At 40.1% G+C, this 25,419-nt stretch overlaps 1 protein-coding gene across 2 annotated transcripts in view; it reads left to right on the forward strand.

Moving 5' to 3' along the window:
* The first annotated feature begins 1,474 nt into the window (after window positions 1-1,474).
* The window catches only part of C7 (complement C7), a 41,389-nt gene continuing 17,444 nt past the window's right edge, over window positions 1,475-25,419 (forward strand). Inside the window, exons 1-10 of one of the 2 annotated variants that reach the window (XM_084880569.1) lie at window positions 1,475-1,710; window positions 4,939-4,994; window positions 6,729-6,804; window positions 11,812-11,953; window positions 14,566-14,713; window positions 15,636-15,774; window positions 18,425-18,601; window positions 20,231-20,474; window positions 23,252-23,365; window positions 23,865-24,031. In XM_084880569.1, the coding sequence (XP_084736695.1) occupies window positions 1,705-1,710; window positions 4,939-4,994; window positions 6,729-6,804; window positions 11,812-11,953; window positions 14,566-14,713; window positions 15,636-15,774; window positions 18,425-18,601; window positions 20,231-20,474; window positions 23,252-23,365; window positions 23,865-24,031 (1,269 nt within the window). In that variant the 5' untranslated portion in view covers window positions 1,475-1,704. The remainder of the gene's footprint in view (window positions 1,711-4,938; window positions 4,995-6,728; window positions 6,805-11,811; window positions 11,954-14,565; window positions 14,714-15,635; window positions 15,775-18,424; window positions 18,602-20,230; window positions 20,475-23,251; window positions 23,366-23,864; window positions 24,032-25,419) is intronic. The other variant, XM_084880570.1, reaches the window with a different exon arrangement.

Below are 25,419 nucleotides of genomic sequence, written 5' to 3' on the forward strand. Positions count from 1 at the left end.
AGGGCAACAACTGAAGAAGAGAAAACACACAAGGTGATGACCATGGTAAGACTTTTCCAACAGAGTGATCTCGACATCAAAGGATTAAGGCAAGTTCTTGGGAAGATTAGTGATCCCTTTCACTATGTTTGCAAAAAAAAAAAAAAATTCTTTCTGATCATTCTATGAAAGTCAAGCATGAAGGGTTAGGTAACATTGTTTTAGGCCGTGTGTGTGTGTGTGTGTGTGTGTGTGTGTGTGTGTGTGTATTTCCTTCAGAATGCTCTATTTACATTTTGAGTGACAGAATTGCATTTAGATATTTTCTCCCACAAAGTATTTAGTCTCTATAACATCCTTTAAAAAAAAACAACACAATGAAAACATGTACTTAGTTTAGTACAGCAGTTTTCAGCTGATGTGCTGTAAAAACTTTAAAAACATGCAATACCTATTTAGTCAGGAGCACTGAGCTCTTTACCCTTAGGTTGTCAAGTAAAAAAATGACAACAACCAACACAATAGCCATTTGATGTGAATGAATCAAAATAATACCTGTTGCCGAGACCGGTTTGGCTCAATGGATAGAGCATCGGCTTGGGGACTGAAGGGTCCCGGGTTCGATTCCTGTCAAGGGCATGTACCTTGGTTGTGGGCACATCCCCAGTGGGAGGTGTGCAAGAGGCAGCTGATCAATGTTTCTCTCTCATCGATGTTTCTAAATCTCTATCTCTCTCCCTTCCTCTCTGTACAAAATCAATAAAATATATATTTTTAAAAATAAAATACCTTTTTTTTTTGTCAGATGGGCAAAAACATATTTTTTTGGTGTGTTGCAGAATTTTAGTAATTAGTTTATATGTGTCCTGAGATAAAAAGATTGAAAATAGCTGGTTGATGCCTGGCCAGTGTTCCTCAGTGGTTGAGCAGCGATCTATAGTAGAAGATCACAGTTCGATTCCCAGTCAGGGCACATGACCAGGTTTTGGGCTCAATCCCCAGTAGGGGGGTGTGCAGGAGGCAGCCGATCAATGATATTTTTCTTATCATTGATGTTTCTATATTGCTCTCTCCCTCTCCCTTCCTCTCTGAAATCAATAAAAACATATTAACATGGAGGCATGGAACAGATTGACATACCTGGATGTGTGGTTGGGGGGATAAGAAGAGATAAACCAAAGAATTTATATACTTATATGCGTAATCATAGTCATGGGCAATAGGTTAGTGAGAATATGAGGTAGGTAGGGTCTGGGAGGAGGGAGAGAAAGGCAGTGGGAAATGGGAGATATTTGTAATACTATCAACAACAAAAATATATTTAAAAAAAAGAAAAAAGAAAATAGCTGGTTTAGTAGATTGAAACAGGATGAAGGCTTATCCCTTGTCTTACACAGCCTCCTGTGGTTGAAAATCACGTAAACATTGAACTGAGAACATTCTCTGCCTTCTTGATTTATAGATGTTTCTCCAGAGCCACACTCCCAAACAGTCCCAGTTGGCTGTGCAGATTGATAAGATGCATCTGGCTTGAAGACACAGACTTGTCCCAGGGCAGGCTAACCCCTAGAGAATGTGGTTGGGGTAGGAGCTGAGTGTCAGGAACCCTCCCTCTATATAAGAGAGCCAAGCAAAGGCCTGGACAGAGCCAGGAGGATGCAGACTGCTGGGCTCCTCAGCTGGTGAAGCTTCCATCCTCTCTTCCGCCCTGAATGTGCTCCCAACATGGAGGTAAGATAACTATTTCCTTACTTTTGTAAACAAAGCTATCTCAAATGGAGGAAGGAAGGCTTACTGGAAATAACTGGAATAAGGAGAGGACATGGGAAATAGTGATGATGAGGGTGACCTTTTAACTCCTTACTTAAATATTTAACAGTTCCACTAAAGTGAATTCCTTTTTCTTATTCTGCAGTTAAAATATTGGTTCAGGGGTGGGAATCCGAAATTGGAGACAATGTTTATGAAAGTCCTGAGAAAGCCTCTAAGATATACAATGGTACTATTCTCTAAGACATACAATGGTACTATTGTATTTTTCTTAAGGAAAAATTCCCTCCAGTGCAGTTTTGTGTGTTTGATTTGGAGCTGAGCATGGACCCCCTGTGGTCTGAGTTATCTAAGAGCTTTATAAAAAAGAGAGTTCTGAGACTTGGAACTTTAGGGGGTTAGCATTGGGACTTAGGAGGTGCAGGTAGCTGAAATGAAACTAAAGGCTTAGCACATACCCATGTTGGCCCAATGCAAAATGGCCAGAAGACAAAAAAAAAAAAAAGTTACTATTCAACCAAAGACAGGACCAAAGACAGCAGTTGCGATCATAAACTGTATTTCTGGGCTGCAAAAATAACTTGGAATTTCTACCACAATTTTATTATTGAAAATGTTGGTATTTAACTGTTAAGAATTTTGCATAATAATGCTGAAATGATAATTTCTCAGTCCTGTCAGCTGCTAAGATGGCCTTAGTGGTTGCTATGCTGTCCATTTGTGATATTGAATCTATGTTCAGTTCCCAATGTGGTTGGAGGAGTAAGATGTGGGTCTCGAATGACTCATGCACCAAATTAAATAATTCAAATTAAACACAAATTACAATTGCTAGGACACCAAGTAATCATACAAAGTTAGAATTATGATATAATCTAATATTTATTACCCTGTCTTGAATTTTTATTTTAAAATGTAACCAGTGTCACCTCAATAAATTCAATAAAAATAAAAAATATTCAGAACATTTGTTAGCTCAAAAATAATGATGCTTTTCTTAGGGCCATCTAGTTCTAATATTTCTATTTTTAAAAAAATATAATTTATTGATTTTGTACAGAGAGGAAGGGAGAGGGATAGAGATCTAGAAACATCAATGAGAGAGAATCATCGACCAGCTGCCTCTTGCACACTCCCTACTGGGGATGTGCCCGCAGCCAACGTACATGCCCCTGACCGGAATCGAACCTGGGACCTTTCAGTCCGCAGACGGGACACTACCACTGAACCAAACCGGTTTCGGCTAATATTTCTATTAACCATCAACCAATTTCCTTATTTATTTTGTACTGAGACATCTTAATAATTATTTTGGACTTAAAAACTTGTCCACTCTTATTGATCATTACAGTATTATTTTACCATGATAATAAATATACATTTCTCCTTCCATTGGCTGATAGAAAATAGAGAAATTATTTTGCTGAACATTGCATGCAGGGCTCTCTCTTTCAAAGTAGATGTTCATACTTTTATGTGAAACCTGAAGGGAATGCTTTTGCTGAAGAGAAGGAAAACTTGGCTTATGAAGGAAGAGAAGCTGGAGAACACCTCTCCCCTGCCATGAGCATCACATCCAGGAACTGGGAGCAGGAGAGACATTGGAAATCCCATGATAAATGGAAATTTGACTGTTAACTTGTTTCAGAGTTTTTATTTTCTGAAAATTTGCTCATGCCTGGGAGAGACTAATGCAGCTCTGAGACAGGCTTTGCCTGGGGCAGGAAACATGCGAGCTGAGAGACATGTTGAGAAAGGAAAGAGAAGCATGTTTATAATTAACAAATAAAACCTGTCGAAGGTGTTGCTTTTCATTACATGCTTCAAGTGTCTGGTGAAAACTCAGGAAGCATCCCAGCTCCCCACCATTATTACTCATTCCCACGTGGCCCACAGCTCCTTGGGTGTGCTGGTTAGAATAAGAGAGTGAAGGATTCGTATGGTTTAAAAGACAGAGGCAGGCAAGAAGAGCTTTATAACCGACTGGAGATACCTAACGTGAAGACAGGGGACCTCCGAGGGCAGTGGGAGGGTCTGGAAGAAAGGTTGGGAAGCCACTCCACAGCGAGACTGAGAGGAGAGGTTTGGGGCAGAAGAGGAAGAATACCGGCCTGTTAGCATGAGGGGCCAGATGATTTTAAAGACGTTTATACTGGGCTATGCATGGGATGCATTGGATATTCTTCGAGCGTCTGCAGTAAATATGTGAATTATACGCCCTACACCTTCAGTTGTCAGGTAATGTGGGCAGATACTTAAAAGTACAAGTGAGATAATAAAAAGCACCTGTGATTTCACAAGTGGAAATAAACTTTTATCCTGCTATACTTCTTCATAGGTTTTCCAATACACATTTGATTTTTTCAAACAAAACGTAGCTACATTCTACACACAATGCTGTCCCCTGCTAGGCCCCACACCTGGCTGGTGCTGCGGGTAAGGAGGGTCAAAGGCCTCCGAGGCTCTTCAGGGACCCCAGGAGCCACCACGGAACTAAGGGGTGTGCCTCCGAGTCTTCATTTATGAAGCGCGTTTCCCTTTTAACTCCTCCGCTCTCGGCACTGCTCGTCCTTCCTGGCCTCTCCTCTCTGGGTGTCCTCCTGGGTGAGGAACTCAGAGAGAAGGACAGTGGAGAAAGGAACTAAAAGATGATGGGACCTTAAAGAAATGCTTGGGACAATTTGACTTCAGTGAGAATTATTTATTTGTCCATGACACTGCCCTTCCCTTACTTGTTTTTACAGAAATGAAGACTAGGTCCAGCCGCTGTGGCCCAGTGGTTGAGCATCAACCTATGAGCCAGGAGGTCCCAGTTCTGCAGGAGGCAGTCAATCAATGATCCTCTGTCATCATTGAGGCTTCTCTCATTCTCTCTCTCTCTCTCTCTCTCTCTCTCTCTCTCTCTCTCTCTCTCTCCCTTTCCCTTTCTCTCTGAAATAAAAACAAATAAACAAACAAACAACCCCCCCCCACACACACACACAAAGGAACAGTAGGAGGTGAGCTTAACAGAATTATATCAGACTCTTATTTAAAATAGAAATTTAAAAGACAAGAAAAGTCACTACACCTTCTCCCTGGTCCTTTCACTATATATTCCTAAGTCACAAATTTTGACTTGTACAAATGCAATGGCTTTCAACTCATTCAAGAAATGCAAACTAAAATAATGCTTTTATTTCTCCCCAGGCTGTAAGTTTCTTCATCTTGGTGGGATTTATAGCAGAGTTCCCAGTTTTTTCAAGGTGAGAATTGTTTGGATTGGGTGTGGAAATTATTAAAATTGGTTTTTTTTGTTTTTGTTTTTAGGATATTTTTTTTATTTTTTATTTATTATTATTTTTTTTAGGATATTTTTTAGTGCAGCCTGAGCATGTTTATCTCTTCAACGCTGTATCTTTCCACATCTTGAGATGAGGCAATGATAGCAAAAGCTATCATGTTTTATTCTTATTTTATTTGCTGTCAGGAAGAAGCCTGAAGATGAAAAATACCTCACGGTTTCCTGCTTGTCCCAGCTGTGGTTTTACCTGCCTTTCGGAGAATCGCAGCTGCCTTGCACCGCTCAGAGCAGAATTTGCTCTTTAAATGCAGTCATTGCAAAACATTCTCTGGATTTTAAAGGTCGAGAGTCTTTTCAGACACAGGTTCAGTGGCTCTCGGGGCCTGGAGAACGCAGCCTCGTTTACCCACCGCCTTGCTTTGCTTTTGCGGTCAGTTTGCAGGATGGGACCAGGCCAGTTCACTCTACGAAACCATCAGGATATTGTCAGGCGCTGAGCTAGTGGCCGGGGATGGGAAACAGTTGATTTCCATGCACACATGCCTGGGGCTCTCTCTGCTGAGGGCCCGGCCAGGGCGCCAGGGCGCAGCGGGAGCCCGGAGGAGTTGCGGCCAAGTGCGCTTCCTCCCTGCAGCCTGACCCTGGGACCCAAAATAGAAACATAGCAAGTTCACATTGTTAAAGGGTCAATAATTCTAAGGCGCTGGGATCCTTGGTGCCACATCAAGACTACAGGTTAGCAAGCCTGGCTCCATAAAAGCATGCGAAACACACACTGCAGAACCGGCTCCTCACTGTCAAGGTCAGCCGATGGCCCAAGGATAAGCGCAGGTCACCCGAAGGTGCTGCCAAGGCTAGACGTGTGCTTGGAATCCAGAAATCAGGACTCCCCACTCCTTTACCATTCGTGGATGTGCCAGGGGGATGTTTTAGAGCTAAGCCATGTGACTTCCACCCCGCTGGAGTTCAGCCTGGTGTGAGCGCCCACTCCCCATTTGCCACATGCATTTGATTTGAGTGCACTTGTTTAGGCTCGGATTTCCCCTCATTGGGTGTGTGCTGAAGAAGGGACCTCAATGAACGGGAGCATTTAAAAATCAATTCCTGCTCATTTAGCCCTTGCTCGTTTTCAGTATCCCACTTTTCCCAGGGTCTTTCTAGAATTCCTGGTCTCCTGGGTTCGAGAGCTTTTGAGTAACCTTTTCATTCATCCCTCAGAATCCTTCCAAAGGCTACAATACCTTCCTGCCAGATGTTCTCACTTATCCCTCCCGACTCTGACGACTCCCCTATCCACATTTCCATAACATCATCCCGTACACATTCCTACCGTGAGTCTTTTAGATTAGATTTATTGCATTACGGATTCCGGTTGTATTATTGTCCTGTGACCACGTGTTGATGCCTCTGTGTCTTTGTCCTGCCCTCTATCAACAGTTAGTGACCTATCTCTTTTAATATGTCTACAACTGTAGTGTTTCCATAGTGCCTGGTACATGATAGATGTTTAATGAATGTCCACCCCTCAGAAAGCGGGTCCCTTTTACATATTTGAAAAATATATTTCGGGATGCTTTTGGTTTCTCTTGGGCAGTAAACCTGTGAAGCAATTTTTGACTGTACCCGACTGTTCTTGACCGTTCTGTGTCCCCGCTCTCTTATCTCTCCACCTGCGTGACGACGAACCATTGGACAGCGCCTCTTCTCCCGTCAACTGCCAGTGGGGTTCCTTCGGCCCTTGGTCAGAATGCAACGGCTGCACGAAGTCTCAGGTGGGCCCACGTAGAAACTGTATTTACAGCTTATCTGCTGAAACAGCTGAGGCATGACAAAAGGGCATTCACGTTTGAATACATGCTATTTTTTTTGTTTGTTTCTTGAAAATGTAATTAGTAACTTTAAAGGAAAAGAAGTATAACTTGTATAATAATTAATATTGTAATAAAGTAATACCTGCATTCTAGCCTTTTCTCACAGGACTTTAACAAATCTTTTCTAAATCTTACTAAAAATATACATGGGCTAACCATGAAAAGCAGCTCACTAACTCCTGAGCTATTAAAGAAACAAGAACAGCATGAAATGAAGTCTGTAGACAATTCAAAACCCGATTCAAGTTTAATGGATTCAACTTGTCTTCGTATTTGAAATAAACACCAACAAGTGGCAAAATCACTGCTTTGTTTTACGTGACAAGCAGTGGGTGACCATGAAAAGTCAAACATTTTGCAATGTGTCGAAGTTTCATTTTTTAAAAGAAAATGGAATTTATTGAAGGGAAGGGTGTGGGAGATGTGGCTGTCCAAAGGGAAGGGCTAAAGGAAGAAAAGGGGCCTTGGAGGGAGGTGCAGGGGTTGGCCCGGTGTAGCTGTTGCTGCCCTGGCCCCCTGGGTGCAAGTCTCCTGGGTCCCTTAGAGTCTGGGACACGTGGCTGAGGGGACCAGCACGGGCGTGCTCCTCAGACTGAGAGCGCATCTAAAGTTTCCTTTGTAAGTTATACAAACAAAAGACCAGACCTGCTCTGGAGATTATAGAGTTACTTCTAAAAATGTATGCTTTTTTTCTTATTATAAATTACTCATTGGGGGAAAAACAGAAAAGTACACACAAAGAAAACACTACTGATAATTCCACCATTTTGAAAAAATAACTATAACAGCATTTTGGTATTTATTTATTTTTTGTTTTCTTTCTGTGTGTTTATGGTTTTTAAAATTAAGGTTATTTGATCCTAGTTTTGTATTCTACTGTTTTAACCTAACATACTGTCAGCATGAATTTTTTTAAAATTTATTTTTTGTTGTTGAGAGTATTACACATGTCCTCCATTTCCCCCCTCCCCCCCCTTTGTCCCACTCCACCCATCTCCCACCCCACCCCAATCCTTCTCCACATTACTGTCTATGTTTATGAGTTATGCATATATGTCAGCATGAATTTAAAAATATATATTTTATTGATTTTTTTATAGAGAGGAAGGGAGAGGGATAGTTAGAAACATACATCAATCAGCTGCCTCTTGCACACCCCCCACTGGGGATGTGCCTGCAACCAAGGTACATGCCCTTGATTGAAATCAAATCTGGGACCTTTCAGTCCACAGGCCGAGTTTCTATCCACTAAGCCAGCGTTTTTCAACCGCTGTTCCGCGGCACACTAGCCTGGTGTGCCGTAGGTGCAGACAAGACAAGAATTTTATAATTTTTCACTATTTTGTTTACTTAATATTTCATAATAAAGTAATTATAAAATACTTTCTTTGTGTTTATTTGATTCCTATTCAAGATAATTACTTTATATATAGTCAATATAGGCACAGAGTTAAATTTTTTAACATTTTCTAATGGTGGTGTGCCTCGTGATTTTTTTCATGAAACAAGTGTGCCTTTGCCCAAAAAAGGTTGAAAAACACTGCACTAAGCCAACCTGGTTAGGGCTATCAGCATGATTTTAATAGCTGTATTATGTTCCTTATATAAATATATTAAAAATTTATTTACCTACTTTTCTATTGTTTGAGATTTTAGATTATTTACATTTTTGGTTATTATGAATAAAAATTTAGTGAACATTTTTATACATAGGCATATATCCTCTTTTCTTTCTTTTTTTTTTTTAAATATATATTTTTATTGATTTTGTACAGAGAGGAAGGGAGAGAGATAGAGAGTTAGAAACATCGATGAGAGAGAGTCATCGATCAGCTGCCTCTTGCACACCTCCTACTGGGGATATGCCCGCAACCAAGGTACATGCCCTTGACTGGAATCGAACCCGGGACCTTTCAGTCCCCAAGCCGACGCTCTATCCATTGAGCCAAACCGGTTTCGGCTATATATCCTCTTTTCTGATAATTCTTTAGGATGAATTTGAAAAATATAATGTTTGTTTTATTTTATTTTTGACATATATTTTTATTGATTTTTAGAAAGGAAGGGAGAGGGAGAGAGAGAAACATTAATGATGAGAGATTCATTGACCAGCTGTCTTCTGCATGCCGCCTACTGGGAATGGAGCCTGCAACCCGGGCATGTGCCCTTGACAGGAATCAAACCTGGGACCTTACACTTCACAGGCTGATGCTTTATCCACTGAGCCAAACTGGCCCGGGCTATAATATATTTTTTTAAAGTTTCTAAACATTTGAATGTTTAAATATTTTTTATTGAAATATTATTGACAGGTAACATTATAATATTTTGAGGTGCACAGTATTATTCAGTATTTGTAAACTAGTTTAGAAGTGGTGCTGTTTGGATAAAAATATGTATTTAAAATTTATTTTTGTTATTAGAACAACAGAAACATATTTCAGAACATAATTTTGAAGCATCATCATAATCATCATTTTCATGAAGCGTTTATCTAATACCTCTGTGAGTGGTATTTACAAAATAAGTTACACAGTTGCAGAATTTGGCTTCTGGCAAATATAATAGATGACAACTCTGATTATAGGCAAAAAAGTACACAAATAACAAGGCGAACATCAGACAAACACCTAACACAGAAAAGGTTTTTATAATTTTAAAAACGTTAAGAAAGAATACTAAATAGAAGTACATAAAAGGTGTTTTTCATATTAGCATTTTTTTCTCATTGAGAAAAGGTCATGATGCACTGGATACATCCAGCTCTTACAATCAAAATTTCCATCCAGAAAGAGACAAGTGAAAATGAAAAAGGGGTCATAGATCAGAATCTGACAGGTGAGAATGAGACTGCTGAGCCTTAGGCAGTCATCAAGGGCCTCCTGACAGTCAGGGAGGGAAAACATCACTTATACAACAACACAGTCCGTGCTTTGAACTTCAGGGAATGACAAATTAATCAGCCATACATGAGGGGTGTGTTCATCAATTAAACACAGAAACTAAAAACTCATTAAGAAACTGTACTGAGCCCAGCTGGTGTGGCTCAGTGGTTGAGGGTCGACCTATGAACTAGGAGGTCACGTTTTTTTTTTTTTGTCAGGGCACATGCCTGGGTTGCAGGCTCGATCCCCAGTAGGAGGTGTGCAGGAGGCAGCTTATCACTGATTCTACCATCAATGATGTTTCTATCTCTCCCTCTCCCTTCCTCTCTTTCTGAAATCAATAAAAATATAATAATAATAATAATAATAATAATAATAATAATAATAAAAAACTGTTCTGAGTTCCATTCCCCACCAAGAAATGCCAGAGCCCAAGGCTGATGTAAAACTTTTCAGAGTTCATATCACATTCCCGTGACCCTTTGTCCCAAGGAATCTCCACTTCTTGCCAGTTTAAGATGGATGAATAGACTCAACATATCTAGTCTTCCTTGATGGTCTTTGTTCAAGGATACATGCTCTGGAAAATCAGATTTTACTCATTGATGGGGAAGAGCTGAGTACAGGAAGAGGCTTTGATGATGCACCTTTGAGGAGGGAAAGGGCTTTGTAGATATTTTTGTTGTTGTTTAAGCATTGGATACATGTTGATTGTTGCATTTAAGGACGATTAGTTGCTTCTCAATTTGCTTGATGATTTTCTAAATTTTCCCCTTTTGCCCCTTCTTCCTCTCACCTCCTCAGACGTTTGCTTTTGAGCTAATTCCCATTTTAGACATCAAGGATTTTGATTGTGTTTTTTTTTTCAGGTTCCAAATATTTTATTTTTTTATTCATACAGTATGAAGTTTTCTAAAGATCCCACAACATGATGTTTCATGCAGAAGAAAAACTAAACATTCAACATAAACCACCCTCCCCCACCCACACACACTAAAAAAAAAGAAAAAAAAAAGAAAAAGGAAAAGAAAAAAACCCTCATTCCCCAGTAAGAAAATAATGTTTGCACTATTTTTCTGTAACGCCAGCCAAGATATGCATAAGCAAGAGAAATAGAAAGCATTTGCTAAAATATTTGTAACAGATACTTATGTACAAAAATTGATTGTTTCTTAACATCCTATTGTAGATGCAGCTTCATCTTTGACTTCTAAAGTTTCTGTTTTGTAAAATTTTTTTAAATATATATTTTTTATTGATTTCAGAGAGGAAGAGAGAGGGAGATAGAAACATCAATGAAAGAGAAACATCATTGGCTGCCTCCTGCAAGCCCAGCATGTGCCCTGACCGGGAATCCTGGTTCAGGGGTCAATGCTCAACCACTTAACCACACAGGCCAGGCTTCTGTTTTGTAAATTTGACTTCCATGTGAACAGATTTCTATCTGGATTGTTTTGCCTTGACTTGCCTTCCTGATAAAGGGTTAACATTCAGTTCTAATCAATTGACACCACTTTTCCAAAGTTTTCCATAATTCCTTCTCATCTCAACCCTCTTCCCAAAACCATTACCCTCTCTCCAGCCAAATTCATTGTCACCCTTCTAGTTAGCTCTTGGTACAAAGCTTTGGCAAAGACATTAATCTGTATTTCAGTCTATGTGCATACATGTTTACACAACTAATTCTTTTAGGTTACTTTCTTAAAGACTCTCTAACATATATATATATATATATATATATATATATATATATATATATATATATGGCACTCACTCCTGAGAGTAAATATATACATACACATATATAAAAATATAATATATTATCTATAATAACAATCCAAGTGTCACTGAACTCAAGGACAAGTGGGTCTGTGGGTTCACTGGTTTCGTAGGTTTTACTTCTGTGGGATCCAGGACCATTTCCCAGACATTGTTTCTCCAATTGTATTAATGTTTCTCAGGTTTTATTTCTCAGATAAAGGCATCTGGAGCTATCGATAAGCACCACCTGTTCTTTGTTTAGATTAGCAGGCGGATGATTGATGTTTATGCACAGTATGGTGGCCAACCCTGTGCCGGAAGTGCTTTTCAGACACAAGTGTGTGAACCTACACAAGGATGTCCAGCGGAAGAGGGATGTGGACAGCGTTTCCGGTGTTTTTCAGGTACTGGTCTTCCATAGGCAGAGTGTAAATTCAAAAGTTATTTGTTTAAATTCCTCGGTATGTATTTGTTGAATTTTACTGAATTTATACTGACCTATAAATTAATTTTCCTCAAATATCAGTATCATTATTATTGGCATGATAATCACACTCAACTATTATTCTTTTAAATGTAAAGGGAGGCATATGGTAATAAAAGTGGGAAGATTCTTTGCCTCTTTGGGGGGGAAAAAGACAATTGGCAGAACCAAACATTCTTGGCATTGCACTGAGATGGGAAAAAACGATGTTACTACCAAAATAATTATTATGTTTATAAGAAAAGCAACTCTAATAGCTAATCAAGGAGCAACCCTTATACATGGGTAATTGAAGCATAGTTTTTCCATTATTATTTAACTTATTGTTTATGTTGCATTTATGCAGTCAGATTAACTCAGCAAGCATTTATTATTCTTGTTATATTCCAGATATATATAAGTGTTGTGGATTTAGAAATAAAACACATAGCCTTTTCCCTCAAAAAAACATTTAAAGTTTTACCGACAGAATAGTACATACATAATCCCTGTGTTTGAAGTGTTCCTTAGAAATACTTATCAAACTCCTATTTTATTTTCAAAACTCAAATCACATGACACCTCCTTTGAGAAGCCTTCCCTAAACCTCTAACCAAGAGAACTAACTAACAAATCACTTCCGTGTTTCCTATGTACATCTGTAACCTGGAGTATTGGTTGGCCTGGATATCTCTTGGCAGACTGAACTCTTTTTAAAAAATATATTTTTATTGATTTCAGAGAGGAAGGGAGAGGGAGAGAAACATCAATGATGAGAGAGAATCATTGGTCAGTTGCTTCCTGCACATCCCCTACTGGGGATTGAGCCCACAATTCAGGCATGTGTCCTTGACTGGAATTGAACCAGGGACCTTTCAGTCCACAGGTCTACGCTCTATCCACTGAGCCAAACCGGCTAGGGCCAGACTGAACTCTTTGAAGACATGCAGGGTGGTCAAAAGTAGGTTTAGAGTTATGAGTATGCAAAACACAGAGTTTGTTCTTACATTATCATTTATTAATTGATTATTATATTTTTCCATATGAACAACTGTAAACCGGCTTTTGCCCCAGCCTGTATCCTATGTGGTTTTTGCATCTGGAATGCCTGGTGCATGCTCAATGATTGTTTGCTACAAGGGCTTGAGTGGCAGCATTGCGGGAGTGTGCTATCCTGTCAGGACAGCGTGTGCAATGCACACTACGGGGACAAGAGGAAGGACATGCATCGTAGCCTGCGGGGTAGGGATGGTTTCTGAAAGGAGATCAGGTGTCATTTGATTCTTGAAGACAAGCAGGTGTTGGTAGAGGAAACCCTCTGGGCTGAGAGAACTATAAGTGCAAGGTCAGTGGAGATGAGGGAAAGTCTGGCCTTTATTCATAGAAGTGATCCCAGATGACTAGGGCTTGGGAAGCTAGCCGAGAGGCTGCAGAGGATGCTGGGAGGTTGGCAGGGATTTGATCATTTATACCCTCAGAGCATCCTGGGAACCCTGTGCTTATGTCTACTGTGACAATCGTGTTGTTGAATTGTCATGATCTATGTCTTTATATCAGGGGTCTTCAAACTACGGCCCGTGGGCCACATGCAGCCCCCAGGGGAGTCTGATCCTGCCCGCCAGGTTTTTTGGGCAGTGAGCGCAGCCAAGGTGTTACAGTAGGAATTAGTAGTTCATATAGTCCGGCCCTCCAGCTCTCTGAGGGACCGTGATCTGGCCCCCACTTTAAAAAGTTTGAAGACCCCTGCGTATCATTCCTATGACTTTGCAAAATGTATTAGGAAACTAACAAATACCATTTTTATCCATACTTGTATCCCCACACCCAGAAGAGTCTCTCGGACAGAGTAGGTGCTAATGTTGAGCTGTAACCTTGTGGCTCTGTTCCCATGCTCTCAAAGCTCACACATCTAAGTCACTGAGAAAAGCAGGACTTTGGCATCTTGATCAAAGATTCCAGAAAAGAAACCAAAAGTTCAAGAGCAGGAGGTCAATCTGTCCTCCCAGTTGTTGGCATGGTCTGGTTTCGAAGGACTCAGACAAACGGCTTGATGCTCATGAGTGAGAGCCTGGCATTGGAATTCAGGCTTTATTCTCAGTTTTGTGTCTGGCCAAGGTCAGAGTCAATTTTATATATATATATTTAAAATATATTTTATTGATCTTTTACAGAGAGAAAGAGAGAAGGATAGAGAGTTAGAAACATCGATGAGGGAGAATCATCGATCAGCTGCCTCTTGCACACCCCCTCCTTGGGATGTGCCCGCAACCAAGGTACATGCCCTTGACCGGAATCGAACCTGGGACCTCTTAGTCCTCAGGCTGACGATCTATCCACTGAGCCAAACCGGTTTCAGCAAGAGTTATTTTTGTGTGTTGCAAAATGAGGACCAAAATAATCACCAATCCTTCCCGGAACATGCTGAGGAGGGATGTTGAATTTACGCTGAAATGCCAGTTCATGCCAGGGGCTGCGGGCAGACATTTTGATCCCACATGGTGGTTTCCTTTCTCCCTTTCTTTATTTCTGTGTGGTTGCTTTTCTCGTGGTCAGGCCAGTGCATCAGCAAGTCTCTGGTTTGCAACGGGGATTCGGACTGTGATGAAGACGGCACTGATGAGGATGGATGCGAGGACACAGACAGCAGACGTTCCTGTGACCTCGATAAACCTCCTCCCAACATTGAACTTACTGGAATTGGGTAAGGGGCTGGGCAGCCACCTGTGCATATTGGTGGGTTATCATTCTTCATTTTGTTATTATTTTTTGGTAAGTCCAATTGCAAATCACCTGATAGCCAACAATTTTTAAATTTATGTCTGTATACCCATAAATACATATGCAGTAAACTATGGAGTGAACAATTGTCCCAGGACTGTCCTGATTTAAGCACTGAAAGTCTTGCATACAAGAAAACCTCACAGACCTGGGAAAATCCAAATAGTCGGTCACCCTGCTAGAGAGAGAGAGAGGGGAGAGAGAGAGAAGGCTAAAAAGTAATTGCTCAGATGAGCTGGGGACTTTTATTTCCAAGTAAAGTTGAGACAATCCTGTGTTTGTCTTTTCAAAAAGAATTCTGAATAATTTTCAAGGGTCAGACCCAACTTAAGATTTCAAGGCTTTAAAATAATCTATTATAGAATGATAGGTGTGATTTTTTTTCTATGATATTTTAAAATGCATTCACAGAGAAGTGATAAAATTACCCTAAAGAGGACACCAGGCAACATGCTTAGAGGCAATCAGTTGAAATTCTTTGTAGAGTGCTCTCTCTTCTCGAAGGTAATCGTAATTGTGTTGGTTTTATCTGTAGATTCAATTCAAAGCCAGCTGTTGCCATAGCTACATAAGGACATGTATTTCCCAAACATGTGCTTAGGCTGAAAGAGGTTGGATTTTCCCAGATATTAGTTTTAGCCACCATGCCAAGTAAGGGAGGCTGGAGGACATATACCGTAGTATGCACAAGAATTCGGTCCTCTTTATCTGAGCTCTCTTTCAAAGACATACTTAACTGTAATGTATTTCTAGAGTTCTCTGATGACGTCCTTTCCAGCAAGTGCTATTTCTGATTTTTAACCATCTGTTCTTCCTGTTAAAAAAAAAAAAAAATCCCACAACAGTTACAATGCAGTCACTGGCCAGTTCCGGAGCAAAGTCATCAACACGAAAAGTTTCGGCGGTCAGTGCAGAAAGGTGTTCAGTGGGGATAAAAAAGACTACTACAGGCTGAGTGCCAACGTCCTCTCCTACACATTTGAGGTACTGAATTATATTGACTTTACTTATTTCCAACCTGTGACTTGCTGCCAGAAATCATTATTTACATGATATATATATTTTTGGGAGTATTTGCAAAGAGCTTACTTGTGCTTACTATGTGGTCAATTCTTATATATGTTTTATATGGAGCCGAAACCGGCTTGACTCAGTGGATAGAGCGTCGGCTTGCAGACTGAAAGGTCCCGGGTTCGATTCCGGTCAAGGACATGTACCTTGGTTGCGGGCACATGTAGGGAGTGTGCAAGAGGCAGCTGATCGATGATTCTCTCTCATCAATGTTTCTAACTCTCTAACCCTCTCTCTTTCTCTCTGTAAAAAATCAATAAAATATATTAAAAAAAAATGTTTTATATGGACTTAAAAAAAAAAATACCCAGCCTGGCTGGGGTGGCTCAGTGGTTGAGCATCAACCTATGACCCAAGAGGTCAGGATTCTATTCCCAATCAGGGCACATGCCCAGGTTGCAGGTTCAATCCCCAGTGTGGGGTATGTAAGAAGCAGCTAATTGATGTTTCTCACTTATCGATGTTTCTATCTCTCTACCCTTTCCCTTCTTATCTCTCTAAAATCAATAAAAACAAATATATCTATAAAGAATACCCATTATGTAACCCTAGAGCATGGGGTAAGGGTACTATAACTTATTTCATTTGATCTGAAATCTCCTTTTGCCTCATTTTCATTTGGCCTCTGCTCCGTGTGGGCCCAGGACCACCTGGTCTGTCCCAGCGTGGGTGTTAAAAGTCAAGGCCCTGGTATGATCATTTACTCAGAAACATGTTTTATTTTTATTTTATTTTTATTTTTTTAATATATATTTTATTGATTTTTATACAGAGAGGAAGGGAGAGAGATAGAGAGCTAGAAACATCGACGAGAGAGAGTCATTGATCAGCTGCCTCCTGCACACCCCCCACTGGGTACATGCCCTTGACTGGAATCGAGGTACCCGGGACCCTTCAGTCCCCAACCCGACGCTCTATCCATTGAGCCAAACCGGTCCCGGCCATGTTTTATTTTTCAAATTGTGAAAGATTTCATATGTACAAAAGAGTGTGAAGAACATATATGTGCAATTGGGGAAAAACTAATAGGACAAATACCCATATATGCCTGTCATCCACCTAAAGAAATAGATTATCAGTGACTTAAAGTTTCTCGCTTACCATTCTTTGCTCAGTCCTCCTCTCCCCACCTCTCTAAGACATCACTATCTTGCCTTTTGTATTAATAATTTCCTTGTTTTTCTGTCTATTCCCTGTGTTTTTGTCTTCAAATAAAAATTTGTAGTTTTATTTTGACTGTTTTGGGTCCTTTATATAAATAGTGCATATGGTATATGTTCTTTCACGGATTGTCTTTTTTACTCAAAATTATGGTTTTGAATTTCATTCATGCTGATGTAGGTGGCCTTTTTATTGCTGTTTCCAACTGTTTCCTATGTAATAAGGAAAATTTAAGAAGATCATACTACCTTGAAAAAAGATGATTCTTGCAGTTAGTTATGTGTAGAGTAGATGGCTGAACTAAGGACCTAAGAGGCTTACTCACATAAATTATACAGAATTGGAAAGTTAAATACACTACGGAATCACATAGAATGTTCTATAACAAAATCCAAGTAATTTGATTGCATGATGTAACCTATTTGCATCTCTGTTCCTCTCTGTTAGACAAAAAAATACATTAAGAAGCAAATGCTTTGTAGTTCTCTTTTTAGTGTAGCCTTGTTAATTTGCTCAATTCTGAGCTAAATGTTCACTGTAAAGGAAAATGGAAGATGTTTGTACACAGATGTATATTTTTAAAAATATATTTTTATTGATTTCAGAGATGAAGGGAGAAAGAAAGACAGAAACATCAACCACAAGAGAGAATCACTGATTAGCTGCCTTCTGCACGCCCCCTACTGGGGATCCCACAGATGTATTTTGAGAAACCCTTGGGATTGCCATTATTGATACCATGTTTCTGGCTTCACAAAGAGTAATTACAGAATAAACTTCATTTCTTATATTCATGCAGGCCTGGTCTTAATGAGAAGCATACTTGTTTGTTTTTTTTTAATATATTTTATTGATTTTTTACAGAAAGAGGGATAGAGAGCTAAGAACATCGATGAGAGAGAAAATCATCGATCAGCTGCCTCTTGCACACCCCCTACTGAGGATGTGCCCACAACCAAGGTACATGCCCTTGACCGGAATCAAACCCGGGACCTTTCAGTCCGCAGACCGACGCTCTATCCATTGAGCCAAACCGGTTTTGGCGGTTGTTTATTTTTTATAAGTTTTTATTGATTTTAGAGAGAGAAGGAGGGAGGAGAGAGAGAGAGAAACAGTGATCAGTTGCCTTCTGTACACACCCTGCTCTGGGATCAAGCCTGCAACTTTGGTATATACCCTGATGGGGAATCAAACCAGTGACCTTTCAGTGCATGGGACAACACTCAACCAACTGAGCCACACTGGCTGGGGCAAGGCACACTTGTTTTGTGTCAATAAAGGCCTTTGTCTTTCAGAGATTGTAGGAAGCAAATATCCATATTAAAGGATCTATGATAAAAGGTTCTTCATTTTGTCCAAGTTCTTAATTTGGTTAGAGCAAAATTTTTCATTTTCTTTATAGGTGAAAATAAATAATGATTTTAATTATGAATTTTACAACAGTAGCTGGTCTTATGTAAAACAAACATCCACAGTGACTACATCATCTTCAAGGAAACGCTCCTTTTTTGGATTTTCATCATCTTCTTCTAACTCATACAATAGTAATTCAAATTACATGGAAAATCAGAAGAAAAAGGTTAGTATGAATAAGTTAATTTTTCCATATTTTACCAGTTTAGTTATTTGTAATATTGACAAAAGTGTTTACCAAAAGGATCAGCTTCCATTTTTTAAATAGGGCAATAGTATCTTTCTCAAAGAGAAAATACATTTCTTTAAAAGGTATGATCTCCTCTTGTTAATTCCCTTGGTGTATTTATGTGTACTTTCATTTTTCCATTAAAGTATTTGTACATATTTGAAAATCTAAAAAAAAGCTTACCTTCACATCTTCTAGTTAAAACTTTCCTAAATTCCTTATCCATGCTTACTGATGATACTATTTTAAGTGTTATAGTTATAATTTTAAAAGTCCAATTAATATATGCTCCCTAAATGCTAATAATAGAAAAGATTTAAAATACTTTATTACTTTTGAGATACCAAAATTTTCACATAAGGAAGTTAAAAGATTTAAGATACTTTGTTGTTTTGAAATGTCAAAACTTCCATCTCAGGCAATCTAAACAGTTAACATGATTTGTATTACTTGTTACACTCTTATTGCTAAAAAAAAAATAAAATAAATAAATAAAAATTATAATCTGCTCTAGAGGTCCTGTGCATGAAATTTGTGCACAGGGGGTGTGTCCCTCAGCCCAGCCTGCACCCTCTCCAATCTGGGACTCCTCGTAAATGGGCAGTCGGACATCCCTCTCACAATCCAGAACTGCTGGCTCCCAACTACTCATCTGCCTGCCTTCCTGATTGCCCCTAACCATTTCTGCCTGCCAGCCTGATCACCCCCTAACCACTTCCCTGCCAGCCTGATTAATGTCTAACTGATCCCCTACAAGCCAGTTTGGCCCCAACTTCCCTCCTCTGCCAGCCTGTCACCCCTAACTGCCCTCCCCTGCAGGCTTGATTGTATCCATTCTGGCCTCCCTTGCAGACCTGGTCCTTCTTAACTGCCCTCCCTTGAAGGCCTGGTGTCTCTCAACTGCCCTCCCCTGCTGGCCATCTTGTGTCCACATGGGGGCAGGATCTTTGACTACATAGAGGCAGACATATTGTATGTTGGAGTGATGGTCAATCTGCATATTACTCTTTTATTAGATAGGATAGAGGCCTGATGCATGGATGGGGGCCAGCTGGTTTGCCCTATCCATTGTTGAGGTAACCCAAGCCTCCTGCTTGCTCCAGCTCTGTGGCCGGCCTCCATCTTGGTTGGGTTAATTTGCATACTCACTCTTGATTAGCTGGTGGGTGTGGCTTGGTGTAGAGGAGTGATGGTTAATTTGCATGTTCCTCTTTTATTAGTGTAGATTTGTGAAATTATCTAGCATTTAATGAAGTTGGTTCTCTTTGTAGTTGACAAACTACATTAACAACTTGGTCATGGGTTTTATAGGTCATGTATAAAAGCAGTTACCATGACATCCCTCAGGTATTATTCCTATTTGGGATTCCAAAAATTTCTTGGACTGCTTCAAGTGAGTGGGCACAGAAGAGACCTTGTCATGCAGCAGAATCAAACTTTATATAGACTGGGTGGAAGGTGGCAGCTGAGGAAGAGGCAGTTGATGGAGACATTGGACAGGGAACTATGAACATTACCTTTTCATCTTCTACCTAAAACTCCTTTTACTGTTTTCTCTTCCCACAGAGTTATCAATTGTTGGTTCTTGAGAACACTGTGGAAGTGGCTCAGTTCATCAATAACAATCCGGAATTTTTACAACTTGCTGAGCCGTTCTGGAGGGAACTATCCTACCTCCCCTCTCTGTACGACTACAGCGCCTACCGACAATTAATCGAAAAGTATGGGACACATTTTCTGCAGTCTGGATCCTTAGGAGGAGAGTACAAGGTTCTCTTTTATGTGGACACAGAAAAAATGAAACAAAGTGGTAGGGTATTTTTAAAATTTTTATGTAAAAGCATTGTGGGGATTGTAATGGGAATAACATGGAATTAAACTTTAAAGCTCTAAAATAAGACAAATAGAAATTAAATTACAAAGGCATCCCAAATGGCAGGAATCCATTACGTTTTACTCAAAATCTTACAGGCTTTGAGAAAAGCCTTCCTACTCGTTTAGTGCCCTGAAATGTGAGTTAATCCATTATCTTCATTGGTTATCTTGAGAGGATGTTGACCGGGTTTTTAGAACATCTTTCGACTTTTCCCATTTCTCAGATTACATATTATTCCTCAAGGGAAGCTAATAAAGAATTAACATTATTATATAAATCAACGTGTTTTGTTTTGTATTTTTTTAAGTGTGGAATTTTTTGTTTGTTTTTTTAAAATATGTTTTTATTGATTTCAGAGAGGAAGGGAGGAGGGGGAGAGAGATAGAACATCAAAGATGAGAAAGAATCATGGATCGGCTGCCTCCTGCATGCCCCACACTGGGGAGCCAGCCTGCAAGCAGGCATGTGCCCTGACCGGGAATTGAACCGTGACCTTCTGGTTCATAGGTCAATGCTCAACCACTGAGCAACGTTGGTAGGGCCAAGTTACATGTTTTAGCAATGACCCTCGCTGTTACCCAGTAAGACAGCCATTCTAATTCTTGTCCCACAGACGGAGAAGTGGAAACCTATGAAAGAGTATATACACAGGTCGTAAGAATGTCTAACTGGCTCCAGAGCCAACTTAGGTTTTCCTTCTGCTACGTGTCTGATAGGAATGCCTTGTTTTTGCTAGAATCAGAGCATGCCACTGAGTTTGCATTTTGCAGATCCTTACCAGCTGCCCCAATGTGGGAAGGGAGAGAGTGGCATCTTCGTATCCACTCTTCCTCTCCAGAGACCTTTTGGCCTTGGTTTACCAATGTTCCCAGGAAACTTGTTCCTTCCCAACTTTGCCCTTAAGCTGGTGCCCACACCTCCTTCTTCATTCCGAGCTTCCTCAGGATGCTTCTTATCAGTCCAGATGCCCTTATAACTTAGGAGGAGAGAAAGACACCTTTTCTGAAAAAAGTTAAAATATTTCATTAAAGCAGCATTTTATTTATTTATTTATTTATTTATTTACAGAGAGGAAGGGAGGAAGATAGAGAGCTAGAAACGTCGATGAGAGAGAAACATCAACCAGCTGCCTCTTGCACACCCCCTACCGGGGATGTGCCCGCAACCAATGTACATGCCCTTGACAGGAATCGAACCTGGGACCTTTCAGTCTGCAGACTGATGCTCTACCACTGAGCCAAACCGGCTTTGGCTAAAGCAGCATTTTTAAAATGTTAGGCAGCACAGGTCATTTACTATTCTGTAACAAGAAATAATTAATAAGTAACTGCTACAAAAATGTGATGGTAAAATTAGAATAATAGGTTTAAAATTTGATTCTGCAGGATTCAGGTCAGGTGTCTACTTAATATACCCGTCAATAGGAAATCATATGCAAATGTCCCTGATGGTCTTATCATATTTTTACCAGAGAGAATGCAAGGTAGTTTCCCAGACTTACAGTAGTTGCTTCCATGATGAGTGTCAGAGTGAGTAAGAGTAAGACTTCATGAGTGCAGAGGAGGTCTTGTATCTCTCTTGTGGGTGAATTGCCATATTTTCCTGTTTCCATTGCCTAGTTTTTTCCTTTGCGCTTGATTTTTACCAATTAACATTTAAGTAATATTGGAAGTTTCCTAACTTCACAGGTTGGAAATAAATTGCACAAGCACAGGTTTTTGCAGCAGCGACAGAAATAATATTTCCTTGGAAATTTAATGTAGAAGGTGACTTGATCTAAAATCAGGTTTGCTGCCTTTATTATTTTTTAGCACTTAAAAGAAATGGAGAGAAATTTTTTTTAAAGCTTTTCAAGTTGGTAAAAGTATTCTTTTGAGTAAAATCTCCCGGGATATAATACAGGGTAGGGGCAAAAGTAGTTTTAGAGTTGTGAGGACATAAAACACAGTTTATTCTTATATTATTATTTGTTAGATATTGTATTATTTTCCATGCAAACAACTGTAACTTTACTTTTGCCCCATCCTGTATATGTCCCCAATTGTTCTTTAAGAGATATTGAGGTTATTATGTTTAATAAAATTATATAAGAAAAACATCTTTCCACACTTTATTATTGATCCTCAAAAAATAAAAAATAAAAATAAAGGTATTGCATAATGAGTGGTAATTTTCACATACTAAGGTTTTGAGTCAGGGGAAGGAAATGTTAGAAACTAGCGATGTTAAAGATGGAGAGACAGAGGCTGCAGAACTAGCATTTTAGGAATTAATTGATGAAGAACCAGAACCCAGCTTTTGGGGTGACCAGGAGATGGCTGGAGGCCATCACAGTCTACTTTTGTCTATTTGTTTTATGCCCAAAAAGCTGACTCTGGATGGGTGAAACGTATCACTCCTTGGGGTATTTACCTTCTGCTCGGTCTGCTGTTTCATGTAGAAATAACCAGCACCTCCTTCTCTCTCTGGTCAAAATTAATAGGAGCCAATATTGGCGCCACCATTTGAAAGTATGTGTAGACTTTTGTTTGATATCAGACATAAGTCAAATATCCCCTTTTTGACCCTTCGCTCTTGTAGAGCACTGGAAATGTCCATATCATGTCACTCTTGACTAGACTGGCTCAGTAGTAGGAAACATCACACCTGACTATGTCTCAAAGGTCTTCAGCAAATACGGAAACTAAGCACCTTTTAATTCTCCCCAACAGGTGTTACTTCAATAAATATGAATGAATGTTCATCCAAAAATGTCAACTTTGTGTTTGGTCACTATTCTTCAAGCAAATGCAAGCAGCTGGAAGATGCTTTAAAATGGGCTTCAGGTAAATGAGAAGGCGGCAGCATGCATTACAAGCTTCACCTCCATCCCTCTCTGGTTAATTCCTGGTCACCAAAGTCCTTTGACACGTTAGCAGATGTCCCATAAGGGACATTGGTCATAACTGATGAACCTACATTGACACATTATTATCACCCAAAGTCCACAGTTCACTGGAGGGTTCATTCCTGCTATTGAACCTTCTATGGGTTTGAACAAATGTATAATGACATGTAGCCATCATTAGAGTGTCCTAGATAATAACATCACTGCCCTAAAACCCCTGTGTGCTCCACATTTCCCTCTCTCCCACTGCCCACCCCTGGCAACCACTGATTGCTTTTTTTTTTTTTTTTTTTTTTTTACTGTTTCCTTGGTTTTGCCTTTTCCAGAGTCATACAATTGGACAAGTTGGGTTTTCATACTTGATAGGTGTTTCACACTTATGCTCTCATTTTCATTTGTGGATCCTGACTTCCTCCATTTGATTTCTCCTTGTGCAGGGACTCAGAGCAACGTGTTGCGAGGGGACCCGTTTGTCCGAGGGGGCCGTTCAGGCTTTGTGTCTGGCCTCAGTTACCTGGAGCTGGACAACCCTGCTGGAAACAAGAAGCGGTATGCCTCCTGGGCGGGATCCGTGCCCGATCTGCCCCAGGTCATAAAACAGAAGGTGCGTGATGCCCCGCTTACATGCAGCAGAAAGCAGCCCTGTTGCTTTGCACTGGGGAAGGGAGATTAAATCAAGGTGATTAAACAGGGAAGGCTGTGATTAGCATTTTCTGAAGTTCAGTTTGTGTCTGTATGAGAAAAGGAATGCATACATAATCATAATAAACAGAAGGTTTGTTATCTTGCCTGTCTGTATTTCAGTTGTAATGATAGAATACCAATCCCAAGAGAAATTAATGAAAAAATTTGCATGTTAAGCTTTTGCCCTAAATCAGATTGTTTCCCTTGTCCCCTCATACAGAGGAGCTATAGAGTCTCGCATGAGAAAGGCATTCAGGCTCATGATATTTGTCAGACCACCTTCTCCCTGTGGTCATGGCCTGTAAGCTCCCAGAGGCATGGAAATTAAGACCGAACCAGTTGGGCTGGTGGAGGTTTAGGATGTTTTATTGATACAGCCAGTTCTTTTAGAATGCAACCAACGTGTTCCTAAAAGTCAGGGAGCTAGGCAAAATTGCACAATAAAAAGACTACAGGGTTGATAGGGGGGAGGGGGGGGAATGTGGTCAGGGACACAACACTAAAAATTTAATCTGTGACAGTCATTTAAAAATATATATATAGACACCAAAAAATAAAAAATGAAACAGAATAAAAGCCAGCAGCACAGTTTTATACATGGTTAACTGTTAAGAAATGCATCTACTATTATGAATGTGGCCCTTTACTAGGAAAATGTGGCCGGCTGGGTGACGGAGCAGTTACAGCTTGTGAATTGTTGTAAAGTGGAAGGAGAGCAATCGGAAGTGACAGACAGCTTTGACACGGGGTGTGGATGGGTGTAGTTTACACATAGGCGGTGAACTGGATGGATGTTTGAGGTGTGTGCTTGTGCGTGTTGTGTATTCCTGTGTGGTTTGGTTCAGGTGTGTGCAGTTTTTTGTGCTCATCTGGTGTCTCTTGTGGACAAAATTGTACGTAAGCAAAAAGCAAAATGTGTGTGGTATGCTTATATTATTTCTTACTATGACCATCTTAACGGAACAAATTCATATTTTCAAAACAAACGCTATAGCAGAATTGATTCTACTAGCTGTTCCCTGCCATGGGAGTCAAGCAATGTCCAGGTGAAATTGACCGTGAGAGATGAAGAAACCCGGGCATATGTTATAAACTCAAAAACTACAATCGCTTCTCAGGCTGCCCCCCAACACCATATTGTACCCATTTGCCTCCTAATATGCGTGATGGGGAGGGGGAAGTTTCCCCAGGAACTCTCATCGCAAAGTGCCGTTCGTTCGTTAAGAGCCAGCGTGGCCCATTTTCATTGCCAGTATCCCTGACAAATAGTCAAAAATCCTGAATCGTTGATTGGAAAAAGAACAGAGA

This window comes from Pipistrellus hanaki (assembly GCF_964339955.1).
Source record: "Pipistrellus hanaki genome assembly, chromosome: 4".
Taxonomy (NCBI): domain Eukaryota; kingdom Metazoa; phylum Chordata; class Mammalia; order Chiroptera; family Vespertilionidae; genus Pipistrellus; species Pipistrellus hanaki.